Raw genomic sequence first — 27,875 nt, 5'->3', positions numbered from 1 at the left:
ACGTGGTCTATAAGGTACTGGAGATATCTGAGTCAATGATTCTGCTGCGCATGCATGGAGTTAACTCTCAACCCCTTCTCCCAGCATCTCCATTCAGTGACTCCTGCCCGAGGAACCCTGATAAGTACCTCATCTGCTAGCGATCCAGCCCTTCCTCCTTCAATCTCCTTGGGCAGCAATTCACCTGGTGTCCTGAAGATGACCCCTCACTCATTAAGAAGCGGAGGGCCTCATTCCAGTGAGACTGCATCATGGTCTTCAGGCGTCCCACCATTTCTGCCCTTTGCAGCTCCAACTTCCTTCGGCTAGACAGTAGGTCCTGGATCTCCTCCTGATTTCGAGCTAACCTGCAAGCAGCACACCATCTGTATTACCTACTAGCATCTGACTGTGTTTAATTGAGGGTGGGTCTCCCAATCCCATCACCAGGGATAGCCTTAGCAACTGTGGGGCCCTGTAGGGACCAGTTTGGTGCTCCCTCCCTGCCTGGAACTTAAGATTTAAAATGAAGTATCAGGGATTTGTTTATTTATTCAGACTGAATTGTAGTCTTATGCCTCGATGATCAAAAGCCCTCCGCTGTTCCAAACAGCATGAGGCTTTACCACCTCTATGATCAGAGATAATAGCATGCAAGTTTATGCATGCTATTATCTCTGATCATAGGGTAAAGTGCGGGAGAATTGTGCCTCAGCGCATCCTCCCGCAGTTGTTTGACAGGTCCGGGCTGTCAAAAGCCCAGACCTGTCAAACACAGGGGCTGGAGGTCCGTGGGACCACCAGAACCCCTGATACAGCAAGGCCCTGGTAGCCTAGTGCCACCACTGAACCCCCATCCCAAGCCAGTGGCACGGGGGCTGGAGGTCCGGTGGTTCTCCAGTTCCCCCCGACCCCCCCCCCCAACACAAATTCAGGGGGGGGGGGGCTGGAGATCCAGTGATCTCGTCCCCCTAACCCCCCCGCACATTCCCCACTAAAAGGCCACCACAAACCAAGTCCCTTCCCCCCCAACCTGATCTAGCAGCCCTCTTCCCTGCCCCCCCTCCATACCTTAGCCTCGTTGAAGGGAGCAGCACACTTCCTTCTCTTACAGTGCCGCCTTAAAAATGGCAGTGCCCAGCCCTGCCCAGTGCATCCTGGGATGCACTAGGCAGGGGTTCACCACCATATAAGAGAAAAGTCCTTTATATGGTGGTGATGCAATGGGCAGGGATGGGTGCTGCCATTTTCAAGGTGCTGCTAGAAGGGGAGGGAGTGTACTACTCCGTCTTCCAACACTTCAGATACAGGAGGGGAGGGCAGGGAAGAAGGCCGGTAGACCACCAGGTTGGGGGGGGGGGCTGAAAATCCACCGGATCTCCAGCCCCCCCCCCCCCCGTGAACTTGGGAGGGGGGAGGTCAGGGGGACTGCCTCCAACCCCCGTGTTGCTGGCTTGAGATGGGGGAGATTGGGGATCTGCAGGGGGGGGGCTGTTATATTGGGAGGAATGGGAAATGAATGCTGGACAGGGCTCACCATTCCTCCCCAATGGTCTGCAAACCTTAATGCCAGCTCCCAGCTGCTCGCTGATCATTGGGGAGGAATATGTTTAGCATGCATCTGATCACTAGGCGGTAGCAAACGAAGGCGCTATTATGGCGCTAATAGCCTCTAGTGCCTGTGTTTGCTTCTGATCGGCCCATTAGTGAAGAGGAGCACGCTTACCAAAGGAGAGGTGGGGAGAGAAAAAAGGGAAAATAAAAGCTTTAACTTTTGGTCAGTGCAGGGCACTGCTTGACGATTGAGCTGTTTAGCAGCGCTATTCCAAGGGAACGTGATGCGTGATACTGGCGCAGTTATTTATTCTCAGTACACAGGATTAGACCCACTGTGTAATTATCTGGTATTGACTCCTGAAACGGACCTTGCGGCCGAAACATGGCTCGTGTTGAGTCCTTGATACCAATTAATAAAGTTCTGCACTACACCGTTGTTTCGGGGACTTTTATCGTCACTTTTGCTATTTGTGTGTTGCTTTTGTTTTATGCAAAGGTTGTTTTTCCTTTTTTTTTTTTTGTTTCAGGTACCTGAGCTCATACTCGTCCATCACACGTCGCTGCTTTTCATCCCGCTCCTGCATCTCTGCCTGAAACTGGGAAAGCTGACTAGCCAGCTCCTTTTCCTGCGCAGTGCTTAGCTCCAACAGCTGTTTCCTGCAAGCCCAGAAACATTAATGTAAATGGGGGTTTAGGATACTGAATCAGCAGACGACTTAGAAACACCCGTTTTTCACCTGTGCTGCTCCCGTAAGGTCATCATCTGCTGCATGTTCTCTCTGTGCAGTTCAGCCAGTTGTTCGGTGACCTGCTGCTCCAATGCCACCTTCAGGTCCGACTCCAGTTTCAACTTCTGTGACTCATAGCGGACCTGGGGGAAGGAGCGGGGAGAGAGAGATGGGGCATCAGATGAGCCCAGAACACTGCCACTCCATCTACTGGAAACATACAACTGATTTTCCACGTTCCCAAAACCACATAATCCCAGTAGTCACACAAGGGCCGAGATATGGTGTTACAGGATGGAATGATGAGTTAGGTTAAGGCCCAAATTTTAAGTTCTGATTTATTTATTACATTTGTATCCCACATTTCCCCACCTATTTGCAGGCTCAATGTGGCTTACATAGTACCGTAAGGCGTTCGCCAACTCCGGTATAAACAGTTACACAGTGATATTGTGGTAGAATGAGGTTCACGTGGACAGAGAGGAAGAGTTACGTTATGTCCACTACGTGCTTTGGTTTTGTGGTGTTGCAAGGTTCAGGCATTTAAGTTGGATCGGTAGGGTACGCCTTTTTGAACAGGTAAATTTTTAGTGATTTCCGGAACTTTAGGTGATTCCAGCTCTACCACCAAGTCAGGTTAGAATCTTATGATTAGGAATGTTTTGTACATATCATTACAAAAACAACCTCATTCCTAAGCCAGGCACAGTCTCTCTCAAGTATGACAGTATTATGAAAAGCATTAATAGTACATTTTCTTCTGAACTTCATAAGGTGTAATATTACAGACAACATATCGAGGTGCACCTGTAACAGGGATTCTCCATAGGCTGCAGGAGAATGAAGGCACACTTCACAGTGACTCCAGGGTTGAGAATTGCCTTGTTGGGATGTTTGGTTGGCAGCCTGAGAATGGATGGGGGTGGGGGGGGGTGGCGAACCGTTGCGTGGTGTTCTGTGGAATTAGTGGATAAAGAAGTTACATAATACTGCTGAACTAAAGGCTGCATCCTGGGTCGAAGAATGATCAAAGCAGTAATGTTTAGCAAAGGTGTGAGCTGAAGATCATTCAGCCAAAGGAAGTCTTGCCTCATCAATTTGCTACATTTATTTTTTTTTTTTGAAGGAGTGAATAAACACATTGCTTTCAAAACCTGCACTCTGGTTCACAAAATTATGGACGGTGAAGGTCCGAGATACATGACCGAATTGATCGACCTACCAAGGAGAAACACATCCGAATCAACACGAACATACCTAAATCTGCACTACCCAAACTGCAAAGGACTCAAATACAAATCAACTTACGCATCCAGTTTCTCCTACATAAGCACACAACTGTGGAACGCATTACCGAAAGCCTTGAAAAGTACGAACGACCACCTAAACTTCCAGAAAACACTAAAAACTAACCTGTTTAAAAAGGCATATCCTACCGATCCAACATAAATGCCTGATCTTTGCAACACATCAAAACTAAAGAACGTAATGGACATAACACAACTCTTCCGTTGTACGATTCCCTAGTGTGGCTGGGCCACATGAACTTTATCTTACCACAACATCACTTTGTATTTGTTTACACCGGAGTCTGCAAACGCCTCTCGGGTATTATGTAAGCCACATTGAGCCTACAAATAGGTGGGGAAATGTGGGGTACAAATGTAACAAATAAATAAATAAATAAATAGTGTATCTGGCTTTTCAGAAAGCTTTCCACAAAGTCTCTCTTGAGAGACTCCTCGGAAATTAAAAAAGCCATGAGATAGGAGGTAACATTCTCTTGTGGATTGCGACTTGGTGAAAGATGGAAAACAAGAGTAGGGTTAAATGGCCAATTCTCCCCATGGAGGAAGATGAACAGTGAAGTACCACAGGGATCTTTACTGGAACCGGTACTTTTTAACATATTTATAAATGATTTGGTAATGGGAACAAGTGACGAATAATTTGTGGATGACACAGAGTTGATCAAATTGGACGGGGGGGGGGGGGGGGGGGGGGAGGTGCAATAAATAAACAGGGAATTGACTCAAACAACAAACATTCTACATTAAAGTGTGGAATCCTAATAGATAGAAATTCCATGTGTGAAGGGAAGGGTAATACTGGTAGGGCTTACTACCATCCGCCAGGACAGAACGAACAGACCGATGAAGAAATGTTTACAGAAATCAAGAAAGCTGGCAAATTGGGCAACTGTGTAATAATGGGTAATTTCAATTAGCCCAATATTGACTGGATAAGTGTTACATCAGGGAGCGCTAGGGAGGTAAAAATTCCTAGATGTGATATATGACTGCTTCTTGGAGCAACTGGTCAAAGTGGAATGCAAGGCATAGTACAAGTAACGATGTTGGTTCTGCTGGGAAATAGCAGCATTTAATTTTCAAAAGAGCGACTATGAGAAAATGGTTAAAAAGAAGTTATTATTATTTATTGCATTGGTACCCCACATTATCCCACCTTTTTGCAGGCTCAATGTGGCTTACAGGGTGTTAATAAAGGTTAGGACTTTAAATCAGGCATGGACATTGTTTAAAAATACCATTGTGGAAGCCCAGACAAGATGCATTCCACGTATTAACAAAGGTGGAAAGAAGAGCAAACGACAGCTGGCATGGTTAACAGGTGAAGTGAACGAGACTATTAGAGGCAAAAACCCACAGTAACAACTTTTTCAGGTTTATCAGAAGCAGAAAGCCTGCGAGGGAATCTGTGGGACCATAAGATAATGAAGGAGCAAACGGGGGCACTCAGGGACAAGGCCATAGTAGAGAGACTGAATGAATTCTTTGTTTCGGTTATATATATATTGCCAAGGTTGCCTCACCAATTTGCCTTTGAAGGCATGAGCATGTGGATAAGAGCTGGTTGATGTAGTGTATCTAGCTTTTAAGAAAGCTTCTGACAAACTTCCTCATGAGAGACTCTGAGAAAATTAAAAGGTCATCGGTTAGGAGGTAATATTCTGTTGTGGATTAGGAATTGGTTATTGGACAGAAAAAAAAAATTGGGTTAATGGCCATTTTTCTTAATGGAGGAGGGTGAATATTGGAGTGCCGCAGGGATCTGTACTGGGACTGGTAATATCTAACATATTTATACATGATCTGGAAATCGGAACGACGAGCGAGGTGATTAAAGATGCAGATGATACAAAACTATTCAAAGCTGTTAAAACACATGTGGACTGTGAAAAATTGCAGGAAGACTTTAGGGAACTGGAAGGCTGGGCATCCAAACGGCAGATGAAATTTAATGTGGGCAAATGCTGTTCTTATGTTTCTTCATGCGTTAGCAAGGAATGTTTAGTTTGGTGTAGGACCATGGTGAAGGGGTTGGGGATGCAGTCACTGTTCTTGAGGCTAATATTTTCCAGTGCAGTCCCGCTCTAGTGCTTTGCTACGTCCCACAGATTCTGGACTGGTCTGGTGAGTACACTAAGGAAGGAGAAATCAGATCTTACCTGCTCGTTTTCCTTCCTTTTGCCCACCAGACCAGTCCAGAGACCCTTCCAGTTTCAATCCATTCTAAATTGCTCAATTTTGCATCCTTTCTGCTGGTTATGAACCATTAAGTTTCCTCAGTTTAACTTTTAAAAAACATCCTTAAAATGAATACTATTAATATATCAACTCAACAGGAAAAGGTAGTCCATTACTTTGTCATTTGAAATACTGAGATCCTAAGATCTAAGGCTGCATGGTGCCCTTATAGGGGTACACGGGACTTTCTCTGTCTCCATCTGCAGGCTGATAAGACACAACCTACAGGTTCTTGACTGGTCTGGTGGGACTAAAGGAAAGAAAATTAGCAGGTAAGATCTAATTTCTCCTCTCTATATATTATAGGTCTTTGAGGTACTAAATATAATCCATTAGTTTTATTGTTACTAATTTTATTATAGTTTTTAATACAACTTTTGGAAGACTTAAGCACATGTGCTATTTGTAGGTTCTTCATTTTTCTTTCATACCTTCAGTGTGATGGACCGCAGGCAGCAGTCCATTTCAGCCCACAGAATGCCATATGCACACTGTGTATTTATGCTGGTTGCTGAAAGCTTGACGGGGCAGTCAGCTCATATTACAGCTTATCACTTCAGCTCTTGTGATCAGATCATGGACCTTGGCCCCATGACCGTGCTTTACCTTGGCAAGGCTAATTTCCAGCTGCAGGCTGTCCCTCTCATGCCGGACCACATCTAAGTTCCCCTCCAACTGCTGTACCTCTGCTTGCACAGAGGTCAAGAGCTGCTGAGCGTCCAAGGCATGCTGAGCTTCTTTCTTGAAAGCCAACTGCAAGCAAGAGAGAGGGGTTTGTCCAGTCAACATTTCTCCACGTCCCTCTGCAGCTGGTTCCCACACTCTTCCCAATTCCCACCCCACTCCCCACACACCTTCTCTCTCTCAATCTGAAATTCATTCTCCTCCTTTAGCTGGCAGTAGCGTTCTTCCAGCTGCCTCTCTCTCTGAGCCCAGGCCTCCTGCTGCTCCTCTAGTGTGGCTCGCAGAGTCTCCAGCTGTCTTTCCTCATACGTCTTTGCAGCCACACTAGCATCCCGCTCAGACTGCAGGCTCAGGCAACGCTCCTTCTCCAACTCCAGGTTCCTTGCCAGCAGCACCTTCTCTCCTTCCTACAGGGATGAAAAAAAAAAAAAAGATCTTAGACTAAACACTCACATTGCTCCCCTGCATGTGCACCAAACACAGCCATGGAAACAAAACATGCTCAAGTGTACATTCTAGGACTGGGGATAATACCCAGAAATAACCAGAACACTAAGGACCCTCAAGGGCCTACCAAACATAATAACATAGTAGATGATGGCAGAAGACCTGCACGGTCCATCCAGTCTGTCCAACAAGATGAACTCATGTGTATACCTTACCTTGATTTGTACCTGTCTTTTTCAGGGCACAGACCGTATAAGTCTGCCCAGCACTACCCCCTCCTCCCAACCACCAGTCCCGCCTCCCACCACCGGATCTGGCACAGACCGTATAAGTCTGCCCACCACTATCTTCGCCTCCCAACCACCAACCCCTCTTCCCCCCACCAGCTCTGCCACCCAATTTCGGCTAAGCTTCTGAGGATCCATTCCTTCTGCACAGGATTCCTTTATGTATATCCCACGCATGTTTGAATTCCGTTACCGTTTTCCTCTCCGGTCAGGCTGCATGTCTACCCTCTACTGAGACTGAGAAAATACTGTCTGGTTGGGGTTCTGAACAGGTTATATGTACAGTGTTTAAAGTTAAGTGTTCTCAGTCTCCCTCTGCTGGCAGGCGTGCATAATCCAAGCGTCTTGACCGGTCTGGAGGGTTGCTAAGGAAGTCAGAATTTCTCACCCTCTTTTTGCACAGATCTATCTCCCTCCCTTCTCTGTCAGCAGTGCCATCCTTATCAGGAATTCTGGCCCTCCTGGGCCGCTGCCCATTATCCACTCCTCCTGCCACATCATGCTTATCTGATCATATCCTTCTCTTTCTCCCTTCCTCTGTCAGTGCCATTCCCACCAGGATCGTTCTCTGCCTGCCCATCACGCTCTGCTTTCCCTCCATTCTTACCAGAATCTCTTTTTCTTTCTCTCGATCTCTGGCCGCTTGCTGCTCCCTAGACAGAGCTTCCATGACCTGGGCCAGCTTTGTCTCCAATTTGGACAGCATCTGAGGAATTAACAAAGAAAGTCAGAGGCTGCGTAAGATGAAAAAGCACTTAGTGAAAACAGCAGCCATACCACACTAGCAGAATGCACATTTACTTTTGCAGGTGGTGATCACTAGAATTATCAGGAGGTAAAGGGACACTCAGGGAGGATACTGCAATAGTAGAAAAACTAAATAAATTCTCTGCCTTGGTCTTCCCTCCAGAGGATGTTGGGAATACTCATATCAAAACTAATCATAGGTGGAGATTCAGAGGAACTGAAGCAAGTTATTCTAAAACTGCAAGATGTACTAGAGCAATTTGACAAACTAAATAGTGTAGTATTAAATCACCAGGACTTGATGGTATTCACACCTGTGTTCTAAAGAACTAAAATAAAAAACTGCAGACCAACTACTGCCAAATGTGTAAGGGTACATTCAGTCATCCCGAGAAGGAAGCCAAAGAGCAGTCTATGCAGGATAACTGTCTGGGTACTTGCCTCCTGCCGATGTGCTTGGACCTTCTCTGCTGCCTGCTTCTCCTCTTGTAGTCGACACATGGATTCATTGCGCTCTGCCTCATGCTTGTTCCACCCTTCCACCACCTTAGCTAGAGTCTACAAGAAAGCAAAAAAGACTTTTTTTACGAGGAAGAGACAGAATATCCAAATACTTACACATAATCACTCCCTCCCCTACTCTCCTTAAAAAAGAAATCCTGTCTCTGGGAGCTTGGGGACAATATAGATAGGGTAATTACTGTCTTTGTACTGATGGCCAAATTAGACCCTCACTTCAAGTTCCATTTATGCTGTTGCACAAAGGGACATGCAGCCACCTTAGGGGTACAATGTTTAATAACCCATTTTGTTGGCTGATCTATACAACAACTTGTGCAGGGAATATTATTCTTGTTAATAATAGCAAAGAATATTTGGACAAAATGAGGGGCAGGATACGGGAGTGATAAATAGGTTCTCCATCAAGGAACAGGATGAAATCAGCCACACAGGTGGACAATGACATCCAATGGGACCAAGAGTGATGGTTCTCTCAGAACCCAAAAGAGTTTGAAATCTTTCTAGACATGTGTAAGTTCCTGCCTCAGCCCTTTCCCACACTGGCTCTTCAGGCTCTCTCCTCAATGTATTAGTGGTGAAGTCAAAGTTGAAGAGAGACTAATAATTATGAACAGAAGGCTATTTATTTCAAAAAGGAATTTGATTTGGCCAGTGGAATTTAAGTCTTGCCCCTTTGGGCAAAAGATGGAAGCATCTAATTCACAAAATGCTTTATCACTGCTTCAACCTTTTGCATGATGTAAAGTCTTGTTCACACTGTTGAAAAAGAAAATCACCAAGGGCATAGAGATATAGGGTGCTGAAGATGAAAATTTTACAATTCCATTTCGGCTTTGCTTGTCAAAGTTCTGAAGGCACCAGCTGCCATTCTTCTGCTTTGATTTAATGAACAAGAGGGGACCATAACAGACTACCCTCAACTGAGAACTCTGTAGCTAAAGAAAAATGACCGAAGACCGTTATAATCCCTGCCAGGGCATTTACTCTCCGGCAGAGACCCAGTGAAGGGCTCTTGACTCAGTTTGTGCTAGAGGACTTGAGAGGCCAAACTGAGCAAGTCTGTGCAGAACAGGAAGTTAAGTCTCCCTCCAACACGGAACAAAAGACTTCCAGGTTGACACCGACACCCAAAGCATCAATGCAATCAGGGAGATCCCTGAACGATGAAAATTTAAATTTTCAAACCTTATGGGAAGGTTAGGCCAATTGCAATCTATTCCTCAGAAATAGGGAAAGGTTCATTATCTCAAGTGGCGAAGGTACAGCAGGGATCAGTAGAAATCAGAGTTAAAATAGCTGGTGAAAAATGTTGTATCTGAGTAGAGAGGAAGCTTTTATGAAAAACTATGTTATCCGTAGGAAGATTGAAGCAAAGGAATTGTAGGGGGTCTAAGAAGACAGATGTATGATGAAATCTCCGACCTGCTCTTAGATTGTTGTGCTTCCCTATTTAATAAGGAAGAAAAAAAAACAGATGCCCCCTGTTGTACCTGGCCCAATGGATCTCTCTGTGAGCAGTCAGGATTCCCTATCAGCCTTGGGTGCAGAGTTTTGTGCTCTCGGATAAAAGATGCACGGAGCATGCTCATGAGAGAAGAGTCAAACTTGGAGTTTATGACTGGCAGTACATTTTCCCCTGAGACAGCAGAGTTGAGCGGCAAGAGAAGAGTGACCAGAGGAATAGCCCAGATCATCACCTCAGGTACTTGTGGCTACTACACTGAGTGAGGAAAGTTTGCCAAAGGAGATGGAGTCTTTGCCCACCTGCTTACAGATTCAAATTTGCAGTTGCAAGACTGGATGTTATTTGGGGGACCATCACCAACTTTGTTAAAAGTGGGGCACCAAAATCTTTTAGCCAAGTTGGCGATGGTCCCCCAAATAACATCCAGTCTTGCAACTTTGGCTATTTAATCTTTCATACTCCATTTCATCAGAAGATACATTATGTAAATACACGATGGAAGTTCTTGGATGACCCGAGGCTAATTTATCACCACATACTAAGGTTTATTCTTTGCCTTCAAACAAAAGATGACGGTCTCAAGGTGCAACAGGAGGAGAATACAGCACAGGATCTCGATGTGGGAGAGTTAACTGGATTGCTGGAAAGTTCTGAGCTGGTGGAAGCTGCTACCCTCATGATTACTTTTGTTTGGTCATCAAAAACTGTTCCTTAACCATGAAGTTTGGATTTTTCCAGATGTGCATCTGTGGAAAAAAGAGGCCTAAGCACTTTCTGCTGTTACATCCAGGGGTTTTAAAACAGGGGGGGGGGGAAGAGATTACTTCTAAAGTTTCCTTGTACGTGTATTGCAACAACTACTTTTGAAAAGTATATAGGGTTTTTTTTGCACCTTCTCAGCTGTCAGGGGATTAATCAGGAGACAATCTGAGGTAGGCCCAGATGATGCCACAGTTTCAAGTAGCTTTCTTGTAGTTTAAAGTCTGGACTGTTAGACAGAACTCACTCACTACTTTTCCCTTTATGTTAATTAAAATATGCCTGTTATTGTAACCTTCCTCTGTGATCCTGGAGTCACACAATTTGTGGACTTTTCAAAAAGAGCTAAGCAAAAAATTTCCTGTTTTGTTTTTTTTCTGTCCTTAATCTCTATTTCTATGGAAGCGTATAAAACTAGCTCGATTTGTAATTGAATGTTTTTGAAGTTATGCAAAAGAAGATTGACGCATTAAATAGAACCCAAATAGAACTCAGTGAGGAGTAGTATCCTTTCTCAGACCCAGCATGGCACTTGTTATGTTCTTATGCCTGACGCTGCCTGATATAGATGGCTTTGGGAGCCTCCAGCCTGGGCCAAGCCTTTTCTGCTCACCTTATCTAGCTGCTCGATCATTGCATCCTTTTTCTTATCAGCAGATATGGCGATAGCCAGCTGCTGATGCAGCTCCAGTGTTCGGGTCTGAAGGTTCTGAATGTGTCGCTCCAGATGCTGAGAGAGAAAAGAGAGGAGGCCCATCAGCGGCAAGACCTGAGGATCTTGCCAAAGTCTGCAACTTAATTAGTCAACAGTTTGGAGCAAGCTGGGAATTCCTGCTCTGACCTCTGGTGACTGGAAATTCATTATGAAGTTACCCAGCCCCTCCCTGTAATCCTCACCTTCCCATACATAGCTCAAGTACTGATTCCCTTTCCTAGGAGTTCCACTTCGGCGGCATTTCACACTGAAAAGCAGTGGCAGAGGGAGGAATAGAGCCCAGTAGCGTTTGTGCTACTAAGTAAGAATAACCAGCAAATCATTGTTCAGGACATGATCCAAAATGCAGATGGCTATCACTTTTCACACAATTGCCGTGGCTGATTCTGGCCCTTCTCCATGGTGTTCCAGTGGAGCTAGAATTATCATTTAGGATGGAAGTCCTGAAGGGTCTTTTCTCTTACCTTACGTCGAGTCCGTTCCTTCTCTAAAGAGTTTCGAAGTAGCTGGATCTCAGAGTAGGATGAGGGGTCCCTTGGGGCTACAGGCCCGAGGCTGGCATAGCGGGGAAACAGCTCCTCGAGTCCTGTGGCCGAGACTGGTGGAGAGGCTTCTTGCAGTGGCTGAGCACTGTACATTAAAAAATAAAAGTCAGAAAAGTTTTAGAGAGCTTCAAGATGGATTGAGAGGGGTACGTAAGCTTTTAATAAAAGTACAGTCCATGCCTGCAATAACCACCTGCATTTTCCAGTGCCTCCTTCAAAGCTAGGAGTCAACAACAGAGGGCAGTAACTGTCTGCAGACATCATCTCAATGTAAAACACAGCTGGTACATTGTCTGCCATTTCCTGTCTGCAGAATCCAAGCAATGCAGTGGCATGCTTTTCTGCCTAATCTGAACTGCAAGTCGAGTTTAGAGAAATCAAAAAGGTCTCCTTTTTTCACAGTGTCTTTGGAAAGAGATAAGGATTTAAGACTTAGTGCAGTGCCTGGTTCTTAGCCTAATCCACTCAGCAGATGGTAGTGGAGTAAGCCTGGCACCCCCTTTCTGCTTGCACTGTAATAGATTTAACATATATTCTGCAGCAGATCTCTAGGCGCCTTGTCTGCCTCTCACACTGTACAACGCAGGGGAAGGGTGAGACCCTCCCATTCATTTCCAGGCAAAGGAAGGTGCTGGGAGAGGTTTCATCTGCCAAGCTCTGTATGAAAACACATTGAAGAGTAATGCATGCGGTTGTCTTTTTATTTCTAGGCTTAAATCATTAAAATATTGTCATGTGAGTCGCAGTAGAACATGCCCCGGCCCTCTATCACCACAGGGACAAATAAGGGCCATGGCCACAGCCTACCCCTCCCCCCTGCTAGAATGATATCCTTGTCCCCCTTGCTCAAATGGGACTACACACACCTTCCCCCTCCCCAGTATGGCTCCTTACTTGATAAGGTTGACGGTGCTGTCGCTTTCAAAGGAATCATTGCCCCTCTTCTCATTGGTTGGGGCTAAAAGGCCTAGGGAATCTCCTGTAGAAAGCAGAGGCATTGCAACGTGACACGGCAATACCAGACGTAAATGAATGCTTAAATGTGGCACTTTAGCATGGAAGTTACAGTATTCTGTACCTTATGCACCTCCTGCCCATGTGCCTCCTCTCCATGCTAAGCGATATTTTATAACTAGTGAACAATTAGTGCTTTTGTGTAACTGACAGCCTCACATGTTAAGTTCTGGTCTTCTATAACTTCCATGTGCAATTGGCACCTAACTTTAGACAACCTGTTATAGAATGAGGGGGTAAGTTTGTAACTGTCATTAACGCAACTGGGGATCAGAGAAAGTATGTTAGGAGCACCCCTGGCTGCATGTAAAAATAAAGCCCTGCAGTTGATGGGTGATTATCACAGATAAGAAAGCTCATTTATTATTCCTGCCAGAATTCTGTGCAACCGCGGAACGCAGAATTTACACAGAATTCCCCAGTCATAGAGAACTCAAGCTTTCGTCACTCAGCTGATCCCCTGCCTGCTCCCGACTCTCCGCCCAGCCTACCCGCGCATTCCCTGGTGGGCTAGTGGCCGCTTCAGGGGGCAGGAAAGAACCTCCCTCTTTCCTGCCCCGCTGCTGTCACTCTCTTACTGGTGCCGTGCTTTTTCAAAATGGCCATCGAGACTTCAAGTGGTAATATCGTGCAAGTGGGCGGGGTGTCAGCTGAGTGGGAGGAAGCGGACGTAAAAAAAAAAAAAAAAAGAGAAAGAAAGAAAGAAAGGGGATGCTGTGGGAGGGAAGGGGCTGCAAAAACATTTGAGAATTGTGTGCACAGAATTTTGCAGAATTTTCAAATTTTTTGCCGCACAATTCCGGAAGGAGTAAATTTATTCACCAGAGGATACAGAAAATAAGGCAGGCAGTCCAGACAGACACGTGATCATGAAACTTACGGTGGGAAGAAGCGGCAGATATCTGGAGCATGCTCTGTAGGTGTAAGCGGACCGACTCCATCTCCGAAATGTGCCTCCGGCCATTCTGAGGAAAAGCAGAGGGAAAGGTAACGGCCATTCTAACACACAACCTTCCAGACGTATAAGGACCACATGGCCATGTAGCCTGGCCAATTTAACTTTCCATTGCATTAAGTACATAAGTAGTGCCATACTGGGAAAAGACCAAGGGTCCATCGAGCCCAGCATCCTGTCCACGACAGCGGCCAATCCAGGCCAAGGGCACCTGGCAAGCTTCCCAAACGTACAAACATTCTATACATGTTATTCCTGGAAATTTGGATTTTTCCAAGTCCGTTTAGTAGCGGTTTATGGACTTGTCCTTTAGGAATCCGTCCAACCCCTTTTTAAACTCTGCTAAGCTAACCGCCTTCACCACTTTCTCCGGCAACGAATTCCAGAGTTTAATTACACGTTGGGTGAAGAAAAATTTTCTCCGATTTGTTTTAAATTTACTACACTGTAGTTTAATCGCATGCCCCCTAGTCCTAGTATTTTTGGAAAGCGTGAGCAGACGCTTCACATCCACCTGTTCCACTCCACTCATTATTTTATATACCTCTATCATGTCTCCCCTCAGCCGTCTCTTCTCCAAGCTGTATAGCCCTAGCCTCCTTAGTCTTTCTTCATAGGGAAGTCGTCCCATCCCCGCTATCATTTTAGTCGCTCCTAGGCCCTAAATGGTGCCCAGCTTGCCTATATTAATTTGGAATCCTCTGTACTTGTCCCCGGTTTTCTGGAAGTCAGTTATTGTTTCTACCTCCTCCTTCATTACATACTGTATTTTCTGATGTAACAGACCAGCCTTCCTGCTATTAAAACCAAATTGCCTTCTGTGTGCAACAAACTTTTGAGGTGCCTAAATGTCCCTCTCCCTGCTCCTCCTTCTCACTTAAGTACTTACAAGTCAGCAGGGTTTTGGTACATATTCTGCAATACGTTTCTCTCCAGAACACCGTCATTCTGTGTATCCTTGTAGAGATGCAGCCTCCACTGGTCACAATACTCCAGGTGAGGTGTCCCTAACAGACTGTACAGAGGCATTATCACCGCCTTCCTTCTAGTTATGCCTCTCCCCAGGCACCCTAGCATTGTGTCACATTGTTTTTGAGAGGAGAAGGGGAAAACCACACAAAGGGTGGGAGGTGCACCGGTTCCCTACGTAAAGCAATCGGAGCAAAAAAGGAGTAGGGAGAGTTAGCCGTTCTAAAACAATGAAAGAGGCGTGTAGGTGGATTACAGTCTTTATTGCAAAACATCAAAATGCATGTTGATGTTTTGCAATAAAGACTCTCATCCAGCTAGGCGTCTCCTTCGTCGTTTGAGAACAGCCAACTCTCTCTATTCCTTTTTTGCTCACGTTGTTTTTGATCTCAGATATGATCACTCAAAAGGTCTCTGTCCTGTTTAGCACCCGGCAGTATCTTCCGCCTGCCTTCACATTTGTACACCCCCAAATATACCGCACTATATATTTTTTGTATTTAATCTTAGCTGTCGAGCATTCAACCACACCTCATACTATTTGAGATCAATTCTCATTCTGTTCTCATGAGCGAGAAGAAATTAGATCTTACCTGCTAATTTTCTCCGAGTCCCTCCAGACCAATACACATGGGTATATGCCCTCCTGCCAGCAGGTAGAAACTGAAAACCACTGTTCTATTAAGTCACCTTATAAGTAACCTGAGCAGACTAAAGCCAGCCAGTACTCTTTAAAGCAGTAACTAAAATTCCCATCTGAATCAAAGGATAAATCAACAGACAACCAGAGCAGATTAGAGAAAAATAACTTTCCAGAACTACTACTGAGTAAACTACTTGTTCTTTAACCACACCAGGTGGATTTTGAACTGGTCTGGTGGGACTCAAAGAAAGAAAATTAGCAGGTAAGATCAAACCTCCTTCCTCAAGACATATGAAGAGAGGCTTGCTGACCTGAACATGTACACCCTGGAGGAAAGGAGGAACAGGGGTGGTATGATACAGACGTTCAAATATTTGAAAGGTATTAATCCGCAAACGAATCTTTTCCGGAGATGGGAAGGCGGTAGAACGAGAGGACATGAAATGAGATTGAAGGGGGACAGACTCAGGAAAGATGTCAGGAAGTATTTTTTCACGGAGAGGGTGGTGGACGCTTGGAATGCCCTCCCGCGGGAGGTGGTGGAGATGAAAACGGTAACGGAGTTCAAACATGCGTGGGATATGCATAGAGGAATCCTGTGCAGAAGGAATGGATCCTCAGAAGCTTAGCTGAAATTGGGTGGCGGAGCAGTTGGGGGGGAAGAGGGGGTGGTGGTTGGGAGGCGATAGGGGAGGGCAGACTTATACGGTCTGTACCAGAGCCGGTGATGGGAGGCGGGACTGGTGGTTGGGAGGCGGGAAATACTGCTGGGCAGACTTATATGGTCTGTGCCCTGAAAAGGACGTACAAATTCAAGGTAAGGTATACACATATGAGTTTGTCTTGGGCAGACTGGATGGACCATGCAGGTCTTTTTCTGCCGTCATCTACTATGTTACTATGTATTATCACTCCAGACCAATCGAGATGCATAGGACATTTCAAAGCATATCTAGAAAGACAGGGAATCAGACAGACAATCTTGCTGTCAATATCCTTGCCCAGTCTATCTCGCACAAAAGAATGTAATGACCAGGCAGCCACCTTACAACTGCCCAAGGAAAGAAATCAACCTATGCTCTGCCCAAAAAGGATGCCTGACTCCTGGTGGACGGGTTTTCTGTCCCATTTGAATAACTGCAACTTGGTACTCACAGGTCTCCCACTAAACCACCTCTATCCTTCAATCTGTTGAAAAGTCTGCTGCTCGACTTATCTTCTTCTACCAGTGGCGCCTACACTCACATAACCCCTAAGTCACTTTTAGCTCCCTATTCCGTTTATGTACACCAAACTTCTTTTACTGACTTACAAGCGCACTCACTCTGCAGCTTCCAGAACTCCCTAAACCCCACCCCTGAAACTCTGTTCGTTAAGTAAATCACTCTCCTCCGCAGCTAACTCCAGAATCTGTTCCTTTCATATTGCTGCGCCATACACCTGGAATAGACTTCCTAAGTTGGTACGTCATACTCCATCTCTGGCCCCATTCAAACCCAGGCTAAAAACCCACTTTGTTGAGGCTTTTAAACTCGGAACTCCTTATTTACCCGTTCGATACCCTTGCCGCTTTATTCAGTGCCGTAACAAATGAAACTCTAATCCCTTATGTGTCTTATCTCTTAATGTGTTTGTGTACAGTTCTGTGTATGGTTAGAAATAATAAAATGGAGTAATGTTAGGGTATAGCACCCCCGTGGCTAAAGAAGCGGCCCAGCTATTCCTAGCCCGTTTAATTCCTTGCACAGCTATTTGTATTTTTTTGTGTGTGTGTGTGTGTGTACCGAAGAGACAAAAAGAAAATTAAAGAACAGGCTGCACAAAATAGCACAACTACCATCTGCTGCTGGAAACCAAGAAGTACTGGCTGGCTGTGTGCTGCAAAGGATACTTATAAGGTGATGTCATAAAGCCAATGGCTCTCAGTCTCCACCTGCTGGCTGGAAATTCTATAGCTACTGGACTGGACTGGAGGGACAATAAGGAAATAATCTATTACTGACTATATCACCTGAAAAAAAAATCTTTTCTACTAACATCACTCACAAAATATATTAAACACAACTGACCACAGCAGAGATCTGAAGCACTCCACTAGTCATCCTATCTTTGAGGTAAACTCCATTTACCATCACCCTCTGTCGTCTCTACCTTTCAGCCATGCATGAGCGGTTCCACACACGCTAACATCACATCTCCGAGGATATATACATTTCTTAATTCAGTGCAGCCTGTCAGACAGGAAAGTGTCCAAGTTGACTCTCGTACCTTCAAGAATTTCTAGAGCTACTGATATACTCTCTTGGACATATGATAACTGCAGCTTATGCATGAAGAGGTAATTGCAAGTTATCTATACTTCTCCCCAACAATCCTTACAACAGCAACATTCCTCTAGGGGGGTACATGTCTTTTGTATACTTAACTGGTTCCCTGTTGAGATGTCCTCACCTGCTTCACAGCGCTGGTCTGGATTCCAGTTGATAAAGTCCGGCTCATTTCCTTTGCTAGAGTATCCAGATCCTCATGGTTGTGGTCATCCACAGCTGTTACCTCCACAGCCTTGGGCTCATACCTCAGCGTTACAGGAGGTGCTGAGAGCTCCTGAGGAGCCTCACAACCTGAAAGGCTAATAAGATCATCTGGGGATACGAATAGAGGCATCTGTGGATGCTGAGAGGAGCTAGGGGTAGCAAAAGGTTCCTGACTGCCTCCAAATCGTGAGGCGAGGAGGATCCGGGCGCTGTTCTCCATCCTCTCTGCAGGCTGGAAGCTCCTGTCCCGTGAGGTGCTATTGAGCGAGGTGTTCATCTCTCTTAGGGAGGTCTCTGGTGACTGGGAGTCCCTCTCCCAGTTCAGAAAGGCACGCCGGCTGGAGTTGCATTGCTCTAGCTGGCTCCGTGCTTCTGCTTCCACTTCCTTGCTCCTACGAAGTGAGGCATAGAGCTGGGCTGTGACCTCTGAGGAGTGCGTCGGTGATGGAGCAGTCCTCTCCCTTTGTGATGCAGCGGAGCCCTCAAACAGGATCTTTGAGACGTTAGTTGGGGTGCAAGGAGTGGAACCAGCATAGGAAGCTGGGAAGGGCTCCACATCGCTCATTAGATCTTCGCTGAATAATGACAAGTCCAGATGGGGTAGCACCTTGTTCATGGGATAATTCCAAGAGATGACTCTCTCTCTCTCTAGGCTCTGTGAGACATACAAAAGGAAAGACATGTATGCTGGAGATTCCAGGCCAAATATATTAATCCTGATTAATACTAAAATCATCAAATTTAGGTGGTTGGGAAAGATGATTTTCATGTTAACATAAAACAAACAGCCTACTTAAAAGCCAGAAGCTATAATAAGTTCACTGGTTTATTAAAAGAGCAACCTTAAAACAAATCTGCAAAGTTATCCACAACAATCAACTCAAATCATATGCTGTGCCCCGAGCCTACTTCAGATGTAAAATCAAAAAAACTCATCATCATCTTATAACTTAAAACAATGTGTTTTTTTTGCTTATAACTTGAAACACTGACCTAACAGAGGCCCTTTTTATTAAATTGTGGTGAAATCAAGGCTTAACACGTTTTAACCTGGGATTTTCCTGCATTCTAAGCCCAGATTTAACACGGCACTTTGCGGGGCTTTTAAAAATATTTTATTGCAGGGCGTGTACTAGGTACCTGCCTATAGTTAACACGAGAGCACTTACCACCACTTATTTAAGAGGTGCTAAGTGCTTCCGTGTTTACTCTGCGTTATCCAGTTAGCCCTCTCCAAAAAAAATGCTAAAAAAAAAAAAACTTAACAGGCATATTACAGTGCACAAACAGGCTTAAAATACTGCAAAATGCTTTAACACATTTTGCACTAGCCTCTTCATGTGGTTTCCCGCTCACGCTAGCATTACAGAGAGGCGCAGTGCCCCCTTGGGTGCACGGAGCCGAAGATAACGTGGCGCCGTGCACCGAGGGGGCATGCGCGTTCTGGCCCAGTGGGGTGCCCAGGCCAGGTACAAGGTGGCCGCGTGCCCAATGCGAAAGGGGCACCCCGCTGAGAGGGAGGAGAGAAAACGGGGGATAAAAGCCCCGGGGAGGAGCCCGGACGCCCTCTTTCACGTCCGGGCTCCAGGTGCACCCAGCCCTCCCTCCCCAAGTTATGCCATGTTTACTGTACATTGTTCTATACTGTCGCAGCTTTGGCGGGGTACCCAAGCCTGATGGTGTAAGCTAGGCAGCTGGGGCAGCTGCGAGTACGGTGGAGCTCCCTTGCTAGACGGCGGGGAGCACAGGTTACGATTGGTCAGTCCTGCTAGGACGGCGGACTGCGGATGGACATTTGAGCCAGAGGCTGTGGGAGGCTTGGGTATACCCATATGTGAGATGTTTGTATATAAATAAAGCTGCGGCCGAGTTATACCACATCAAATACATTGTGTCATGTGATGATTAATGCTGTTACTGCTATAAAAATTGTAAACCGAGGTCTCTCGGCTGCCTATGTTAAGGGTTTCTTTCCGAGCACTCTACCAAAACCCTCACCCACACCCTTGTCACCTCTCGTTTGGACTACTGCAATCTGCTTCTTGCTGGCCTCCCACTTAGTCACCTCTCCCCTCTCCAGTCGGTTCAAAACTCTGCTGCCCGTCTCATCTTCCGCCAGGGTCGCTTTACTCATACTACCCCTCTCCTCAAGACCCTTCACTGGCTCCCTATCCGTTTTCGCATCCTGTTCAAACTTCTTCTACTAACCTATAAATGTACTCACTCTGCTGCTCCCCAGTATCTCTCCACACTCGTCCTTCCCTACACCCCTTCCCGTGCACTCCGCTCCATGGATAAATCCTTCTTATCTGTTCCCTTCTCCACTACTGCCAACTCCAGACTTCGCGCCTTCTGTCTCGCTGCACCCTACGCCTGGAATAAACTTCCTGAGCCCCTACGTCTTGCCCCATCCTTGGCCACCTTTAAATCTAGACTGAAAGCCCACCTCTTTAACATTGCTTTTGACTCGTAACCACTCGCCTCCACCTCTCCTCTTTCCTCTACACATTAATTGATTTGTTTGCTTTATTTTTTGTCTACTAGATTGTAAGCTCTTTGGGCAGGGACTGTCTTTCTTCTATGTTTGTGCAGCGCTGCGTATGCTTCGTAGCGCTATAGAAATGCTAAATAGTAGTAGTAGTAGTGCTCTTTAGTAAAATGGCCTCATAGAAAGGGAAGCACAAATACAATTCAAGATGTTCAAGGATTCATAAGCAACCATTAATAAACAACAACAAAAAAAAGAGAACATTTATGCACTTTCTTCAAAACAAACAAAAGTAAAGAGTAAAAACATACAATAAAATGTGAGGAAAGTCAGACTAGCGACCCTCACCATCTATCTATACGTGAATAGCCAGTACCACATATGTGTAATATTACCTTAGGACAGGTAAAAACACCCAAAATTCTTCTAGTTACTCGCAATGGGCTCCCTGAGCACACTGTACACTGTTAGAAGAACTCTACATTGTCAGAGTTCATCAAAATACATTTTCACTGAAGTCCCTTCATTAATCACATATATAATAGTAAGCTGTTCAGAATAACATCTAGAACCAACTTCTTTTGGAGCAAAAGCTACACATCTATGTAGATCACAAAAAGAAATCACCTTGCAAAGGTCATCTAGCACTGGTTTTGAGACAAGGAAAATACAGCATCCATATGTATAAAATGAAAAGGGTGAAATGGGACCGACCTCATAATGCAGGCACACAAACAGCAATGTGATGCATGCAAAGGACAAACAGTGTCAGTCTCAAGACACACCCACTATGGGAGAGATCTGAAGTGCAAAATAGCCATTGGAGAAATAGGTTTTCAAACAAAATTGACTACCAGAAATCATGATTCAAAATCAATGATAAAACCGCTACCTCTTCCGGAAAAAATGGTAGTACTGATGCCTTTGTTACATTTCTAAATACTTTAAAAAATCCAAAATAACACAGACGTAATATGCAGCACACGGTGGTCAGCAATTTTTAAGCTGCTAATAGCAGGAGGAGAATTAAGCTTAGCCAGATATTCAAAGCCAGGCCACAACTGGAATCTGCAATTGAATATTCTGGTATGTACGGTCAGACAGATTCAGACCACTGCCCATTTAGCTCAGCAGATAAGTTAGGGCAGCCTCTCTGTTGTCCTAACTTTGAGGTCCTTTTACTAAGCCGTGATAAAAAGTGGCCGGCGCTGCTGTAGGCATGCGAGTTTACCACGAGCTGGGGAAGTAAAATGGCTGCATTTGCTATATCCCCCATTAATGGCCATGCACTAATTTCACAATCAGTGCGTGGCCTTTAAGGCAGAAGCCTTTACTGCCACCTATTCACTTGGAAGTAAGGGTTCCTGCGGTAATTGGGCAGCATGCGGCAATGTGCCTGAACTATCTGATTAGCACAGGGCACAACTACTCTCTGCCCATGGGTGCGTCTCCCATGCTGAAAAATAAAAATATATTTTTCAGTGTGGGATTAGCGCGTCTCAGCGCATCCCTTTATCTGCTTAACTGGTTAGCAGACTGAATATCACCACTAACCGGATAAGTACCGACTCCACCCAAGCTCCCCCCCGCACACCACCCCTGCACTAACCAGACAGTGCAGCGGCGATTACTACTACTACTACTACTTAACATTTCTAGAGCGCTACTAGGGTTACGCAGCGCTGTACAATTTAACAAAGAGAGACAGTCCCTGCTCAAAGAGCTTACAATCTAATAGACAAGTGAACGGTCGGTCCGATAGGGGCAATCAAATTGGGGCAGTCTGGATTCACTGAACGGTAAGGGTTAGGTGCCGAACGCAGCATTGAAGAGGTGGGCTTTAAGCAAAGACTTGAAGACGGGCAGGGAGGGGGCTTGGCGTAAGGGTTCAGGAAGGTTGTTCCAAGCATAGGGTGAGGCGAGGCAGAATGAGCGGAGCCTGGAGTTGGCGGAGAAGGGCACTGAGAGGAGGGATTTATCCTGTGAACGGAGGTTACGGGCGGGAACGTAAGGGGAGATGAGGGTAGAGAGGTAGTGAGGGGCAGCAGACTGAGTGCATTTGTAGGTAAGAAGGAGAAGCTTGAATTGAATGCGGTATCCGATCGGAAGCCAGTGAAGTGACCTGAGGAGAGGGGTGATATGAGTATATCGGTTCTGGCGAAATATGAGACGTGCAGCAGAGTTCTGAACAGACTGAAGGGGGGATAGATGGCTAAGTGGGAGGCCGGTGAGGAGTAAGTTGCAGTAGTCCAGGCGAGAGGTAATGAGAGCGTGGACGAGAGTTCGGGTGGTGTGTTCAGAGAGGAAAGGGTGAATTTTGCTGATGTTAAAGAGGAAGAAGCGACAGGTCTTGGCTATCTGCTGGATATGCGCAGAGAAGGAGAGAGAGGAGTCAAAGATGACTCCGAGGTTGCGGGCAGATGAGACGGGGAGGATGAGGGTGTTATCAACTGAGATAGAAAGTGGAGGAAGAGGAGAAGTGGGTTTTGGTGGAAAGACGATAAGCTCGGTCTTGGACATGTTCAGTTTCAGGTGGCGGTTGGACATCCAGGCAGCAATGTCGGATAAGCAGGCCGATACCTTTGCCTGGGTCTCCGCGGTGATGTCTGGTGTGGAGAGATACAGTTGGGTGTCATCAGCATAGAGATGATATTGGAAACCATGAGATGAGATCAGGGAGCCCAGGGAAGAGGTGTAGATTGAGAAGAGAAGGGGTCCAAGGACCGATCCCTGGGGAACACCAACAGATAAGGGGATGGGGGTGGAGGAAGATCCATGAGAGTGAACTTTGAAGGTGCGGTGGGAGAGATAGGAGGAGAACCAGGAGAGGACAGAGCCCTGGAACCCAATGAGGACAGTGTGGCAAGAAGTAAGTCATGATTGACAGTGTCAAAAGCGGCGGATAGATCCAGGAGGATGAGGATGGAGTAGTGGCCTCTGGATTTGGCAAGGAACAGGTCATTACAGACTTTAGAAAGTGCTGTTTCTGTCGAGTGAAGAGGGCGAAAACCGGATTGAAGCGGATCAAGGATGGCATGAGAGGAGAGAAAATCAAGGCAGCGGCTGTGGACTGCGCGCTCAAGTGTCTTGGAGAGGAAGGGTAGGAGGGAGATGGGGCGGTAGTTGGAGGGACAGGTAGGGTCTAGTGATGTTTTTTTGAGGAGTGGCGTAACTACAGCATGCTTGAAGGTGTCGGGGACAGTTGCAGTGGAGAGAGAGAGGTTGAGGATATGACAGATGGAGGGGGTGATAGTAGGAGAGATGGTGTTAAGTAAGTTGGTGGGGATGGGATCAGAGGAACAAGTGGTGCATTTTGAGGAGGAAAGAAGGCAGGCGGTTTCCTCCTCGGAGATATCAGGAAAGGAGGAGAAGGAGGTCTGGGTTGGTTGGTTGAGGGAGAGGGTTGAAGGGTGAAGAGGAGGAGGTGGCTTGGTAGTGAACTCAAGGTTGATCTTTTGCACCTTGTCGCGGAAGTAGTCAGCCAGTGATTGAGGAGAGAGTGACGGGGGGGTGGGAGCGGAGGGCACTTTGAGGAGGGAGTTAAGGGTGGCGAAGAGACGACGAGGGTTAGAGCTGAGAGAATTAGTCAATTGGGTGTAATAGTCCTGTTTGGCAAGGAATAGTGAGGACTGGAAGGAGGATAGCATGAATTTGTAGTGAAGGAAATCTGAATGGGTGCGAGATTTCCTCCAGAGGCGTTCAGCAGATCGGGCGCAGGAGCGAAGGTAACGGATGCAAGGGGTCAGCCAGGGCTGGGGATTAGTACGCCTTGTGGGACGGGAGGTGGATGGTGCAAGGGTGTCCAGAGCAGAGGAGAGAGTGGCATTGTAAGCGGAGACAGCCTCGTCAACAGACTCGGAGGACATGATGGAGGGGAGGAGATTAGAAATACTAGATGATAAGGTGGGAGGGTCAATAATCTGGAGATTCCTGGAAGTAGTGGTTAATGTTGGGCGGGGCTGAGGGGGAGGGTGAAGAAGTGTGAAGGTGATCAGGTGATGATCAGAGACAGGAAGAGCTGAGGTGTGGAAATTGGAGGGTGAGCTGGAAGAGGAGAGGACGAGGTCAAGGCAATGGCCATCACGGTGAGTAGGGGTGGTGGAACATAGCTGGAGGTTGAAGGAGGATGTTAGAGTGAGGAACTGAGAAGCGTGAGAGTTGGACAGGTCATCAACGTGTATGTTGAAGTCTCCGAGATTACTGCCATATTCAGTGGCACTGTCTGGCTAAGTCCTGCTGAATATCACCGGATAGGCAGGTACAAGTGATTTAAGCGTCACAAGCCTCAGGTGAAGATATTGCAGCTCAGCCCCCATCATATTATCTGTATTTAAGTTACATTATTGTTAGCAACAATTAAATGATATACAGCATTATTTTCCTTGGTTCAGCTACAAATTATAGCGTTTAATGTGTCACATGTGTGAATATTGTCTCTCAGGTGTCAACCAACACCTCTTCGGCACCATGTAAGCCATATTGAGCCTGCAAATAGGTGGGAAAATGTGGGGTACAAATGTAAGAAATAAAATTAAAAAAAACACTGGCTTAAATAAACTGCTAGGAAGCAAAAATTTACCTTAAAACATACAAAATTGCATTTTAAAAATAAAGAGAGGAATGATTTTATTAAGTTGCACACCTTCCTCTCTGTAATTCCACAATAGGTACTCTTGACCACATGCTCTATCTCTGTCCAAATGTACAATTATTTTGGACTCTAGTTTGGGAGAGAATTCTACACTACTTTATTTACAGATCAAGTTAGAATTCCATACAATTAATTTCAGATCACTTGTTTGTCAACATTATCTATCACCAACACAAAAGAAATTATTTGATATGGCTGTTGCCCTTAAAACAATATTATCAGAATGCAAAGATAACTCCAAAGTTTCTTTGGTTTTCTTTGTGGAATTCTGTTTGTATTATTTATAAACTCGTAAAAAAGGCCCGTTTCTGACACAAATGAAACGGGCGCTAGCAAGGTTTTCCTCGGCTCCCCTGCTGCTACCCATGTCCAGCGACCCTCCTCTCCCCCTCCTGCCACCCATGTCCAGCGACCCTCCTCTCTCCCCTGACCCCCCTCCAGCCACCCATGTCCAGCGACTCCCTGACCCCCTGCAGCCACCCATGTCTAGTGACCCTCCTCTCTCCCCTGCCCCACCCATGTCCAGCGACTCCCTGACCCCCTGCAGCCACCCATGTCTAGTGACCCTCCTCTCTCCCCTGCCCCCCCAGCCACCCATGTCCAGCGATCCTCCCCTCTCCCCCCCCCCCATATCCAGCGACCCTCCGCTGGACATGGATCAGCTGTGAGGCATTTTTTCTTCCCCCCCCCCCCCCCGGGGTTCTGAAGTTGACATCATAATAGCTATGGTGATGTCAGCCTGATCTACAGAGCCTAGCAGACCAACTTGGAACGAGCCACGGTCCCAGGCAAGTCAGAACGCTGGAGGTGAGAATTATTTATATAGGATATGAAGCTAAAATTGCAGAGAAGTCGAATAACCTTCCTCATTTCCTTAAGGTTTGGAAACCTGTTGACTTCTATTGCAAACCTAAGTTTTAACATCCCTTATTGTATGCCTTCTAGGTATCATCAACACACCTTTTGTTATTCTTATGGACCAATGCTGTTGCCCTTGTTTTGTTCTTTTGTACTGTTACTTATAAAAAAGCTTTAAGGAAGAATATTTGACGTCAAAAAATAGAAAAGACAGACATTTGTCCATTAGATTGTAAGCTCTTCGATTCTATGTTATATTGTACAGCGCTGCGTAACCCTAGTAGCGCTTTAGAAATGTCAAATAGTAGTAGTAGTAGACACACAATGGAGCAACATCTGTGCAATTTGCAGGAGAGCAGCAAGAGTTCCCCTAAGCTAAAGTCACAGAAATGGAGATTTCACAGCTTAGAAATAACAGCTGCTGGTTTTGACCCCAGTCATTACCCACCACCAATTTACCTGCAGCTAGTGCTGTCCAGTTAACGATTCCAATCGATTCACGTTCAGAGAAAGAACTTCCCCACTTCCTCCCCGCTGTCACCCAAACAGCAACAGCCACAAGAAGATCAACTAACCGCAGCCGGGTCTCTCTATTGGCCCAGGCAGGCTGCCGGCTCTGCCCCGGAACAGGAACTGACATCGAGGAGCGGGAGCTGCGCGCGCCAAGCAAAGCACCAATGCAAGGAGCCAGGGAGAGTTGGATGTAAACAAGGAGGTTGAACAGGATGCGGGATGACGTCGCAACGTTGAAGCCAATTTGGCCCGGTCGCCGTTTCCCATTCCCCGCGCGCAGTCGTCATCTAGTACACTCAAAACAAAGCAAGAGCTGCTGCAGCCTCCTTGTCCTTCGTTACTGTTTGCGTAGCATTTTTAGTTCATCTCACTTGTATTTTCAAACATTCCGGCTTGTGCAGCCTACGGATAGTAACATAGTAGATGACGGCAGAAAAAGACCTGCACGGTCCATCCAGTCTGCCCAACAAGACAAACTCATATGTGTATACCTTACCTTGATTTGTACCTGCCTTTTTCAGGGCACAGACCGTACAAGTCTGCCCAGCAGCATTTCCCGCCTCCCAACCACCAGTCCCGCCTCCCATCACCGGCTTTGGCACAGGCCGTATAAGTCTGCCCTCCACTATCCTAGCCTCCCAACCACCAACCCCTCTTCCCCCCCACCTGCTCCGCCACCCAATTTCGGCTAAGCTTCTGAGGATCCATTCCTTCTGCACAGGATTCCTTTATGCATATCCCACGCATGTTTGAATTCCGTTACCGTTTTCATCTCCACCACCTCCCGCGGGTGGATGTACACAGAGGAAGTGTAAAGGGTCACAGATAGGGTTACCATTTTGTGTCCTCTGAAAAAGAGGACACATGTCACGCCCCCTACCCCGCCCCGCCACGCCTCATACCCTGCCCCCGCCACGCCCCCTTCGGGTCCTCGTTCCGCCCCTCTATTCCCCGCCCCCCGTCACATGGTTCCCCCCCCCTCACATATTCCCCCCCTCACTTACTATCTAGCCCTGGTGGTCTAGTAGGGTCTTCTCTTCGGGGCAGGAAAGAGCCCCCTCTTTCCTGCCCGGAGCGCTGCCTGTCCTTGCCTGCTGCATCCTCCTCGGTCTGGCTGGAGATTCAAAATGGCCACCGAGAGTTGAAGTGGCCTCGCGAGAGTTCAACTCTCGGCGGCCATTTTGAATCCCCAGCCAGACCGAGGAGGATGATAGACAGGGGAGGCAGCGCTCCAGGCAGGAAAGAGGGGGCTCTTTCCTGCCTCGAA

General features: G+C 46.4%; 1 protein-coding gene across 4 annotated transcripts in view; it reads right to left on the bottom strand.

Moving 5' to 3' along the window:
* The window catches only part of CNTROB (centrobin, centriole duplication and spindle assembly protein), a 36,076-nt gene extending 9,290 nt beyond the window's left edge, over positions 1-26,786 (bottom strand). For 2 of the 4 annotated variants that reach the window (XM_030187913.1, XM_030187914.1), the window contains exons 1-13: positions 26,555-26,786; positions 18,016-18,753; positions 13,878-13,962; positions 12,878-12,962; positions 11,903-12,068; positions 11,337-11,453; positions 8,419-8,535; positions 7,838-7,936; positions 6,667-6,903; positions 6,419-6,565; positions 2,274-2,407; positions 2,068-2,193; positions 185-347 (exon numbers count right to left, since the gene is read on the bottom strand). In XM_030187913.1, the coding sequence (XP_030043773.1) occupies positions 185-347; positions 2,068-2,193; positions 2,274-2,407; positions 6,419-6,565; positions 6,667-6,903; positions 7,838-7,936; positions 8,419-8,535; positions 11,337-11,453; positions 11,903-12,068; positions 12,878-12,962; positions 13,878-13,962; positions 18,016-18,714 (2,175 nt within the window). In that variant the 5' untranslated portion in view covers positions 18,715-18,753; positions 26,555-26,786. Of the gene's footprint in view, positions 1-184; positions 348-2,067; positions 2,194-2,273; positions 2,408-6,418; positions 6,566-6,666; positions 6,904-7,837; positions 7,937-8,418; positions 8,536-11,336; positions 11,454-11,902; positions 12,069-12,877; positions 12,963-13,877; positions 13,963-17,990; positions 18,754-26,554 lie in introns of those variants that run through there. The other 2 variants (XM_030187915.1, XM_030187916.1) reach the window with 2 other exon arrangements.
* Between the last annotated feature and the right edge of the window lie 1,089 nt (positions 26,787-27,875).

Source organism: Microcaecilia unicolor, chromosome 14 (genome assembly GCF_901765095.1).
Source record: "Microcaecilia unicolor chromosome 14, aMicUni1.1, whole genome shotgun sequence".
In the NCBI taxonomy this organism is placed as follows: Eukaryota; Metazoa; Chordata; class Amphibia; order Gymnophiona; family Siphonopidae; genus Microcaecilia; species Microcaecilia unicolor.
Note: the sequence above shows the minus strand (reverse complement) of the source record. Positions and strands in the feature narration are given on the sequence as shown.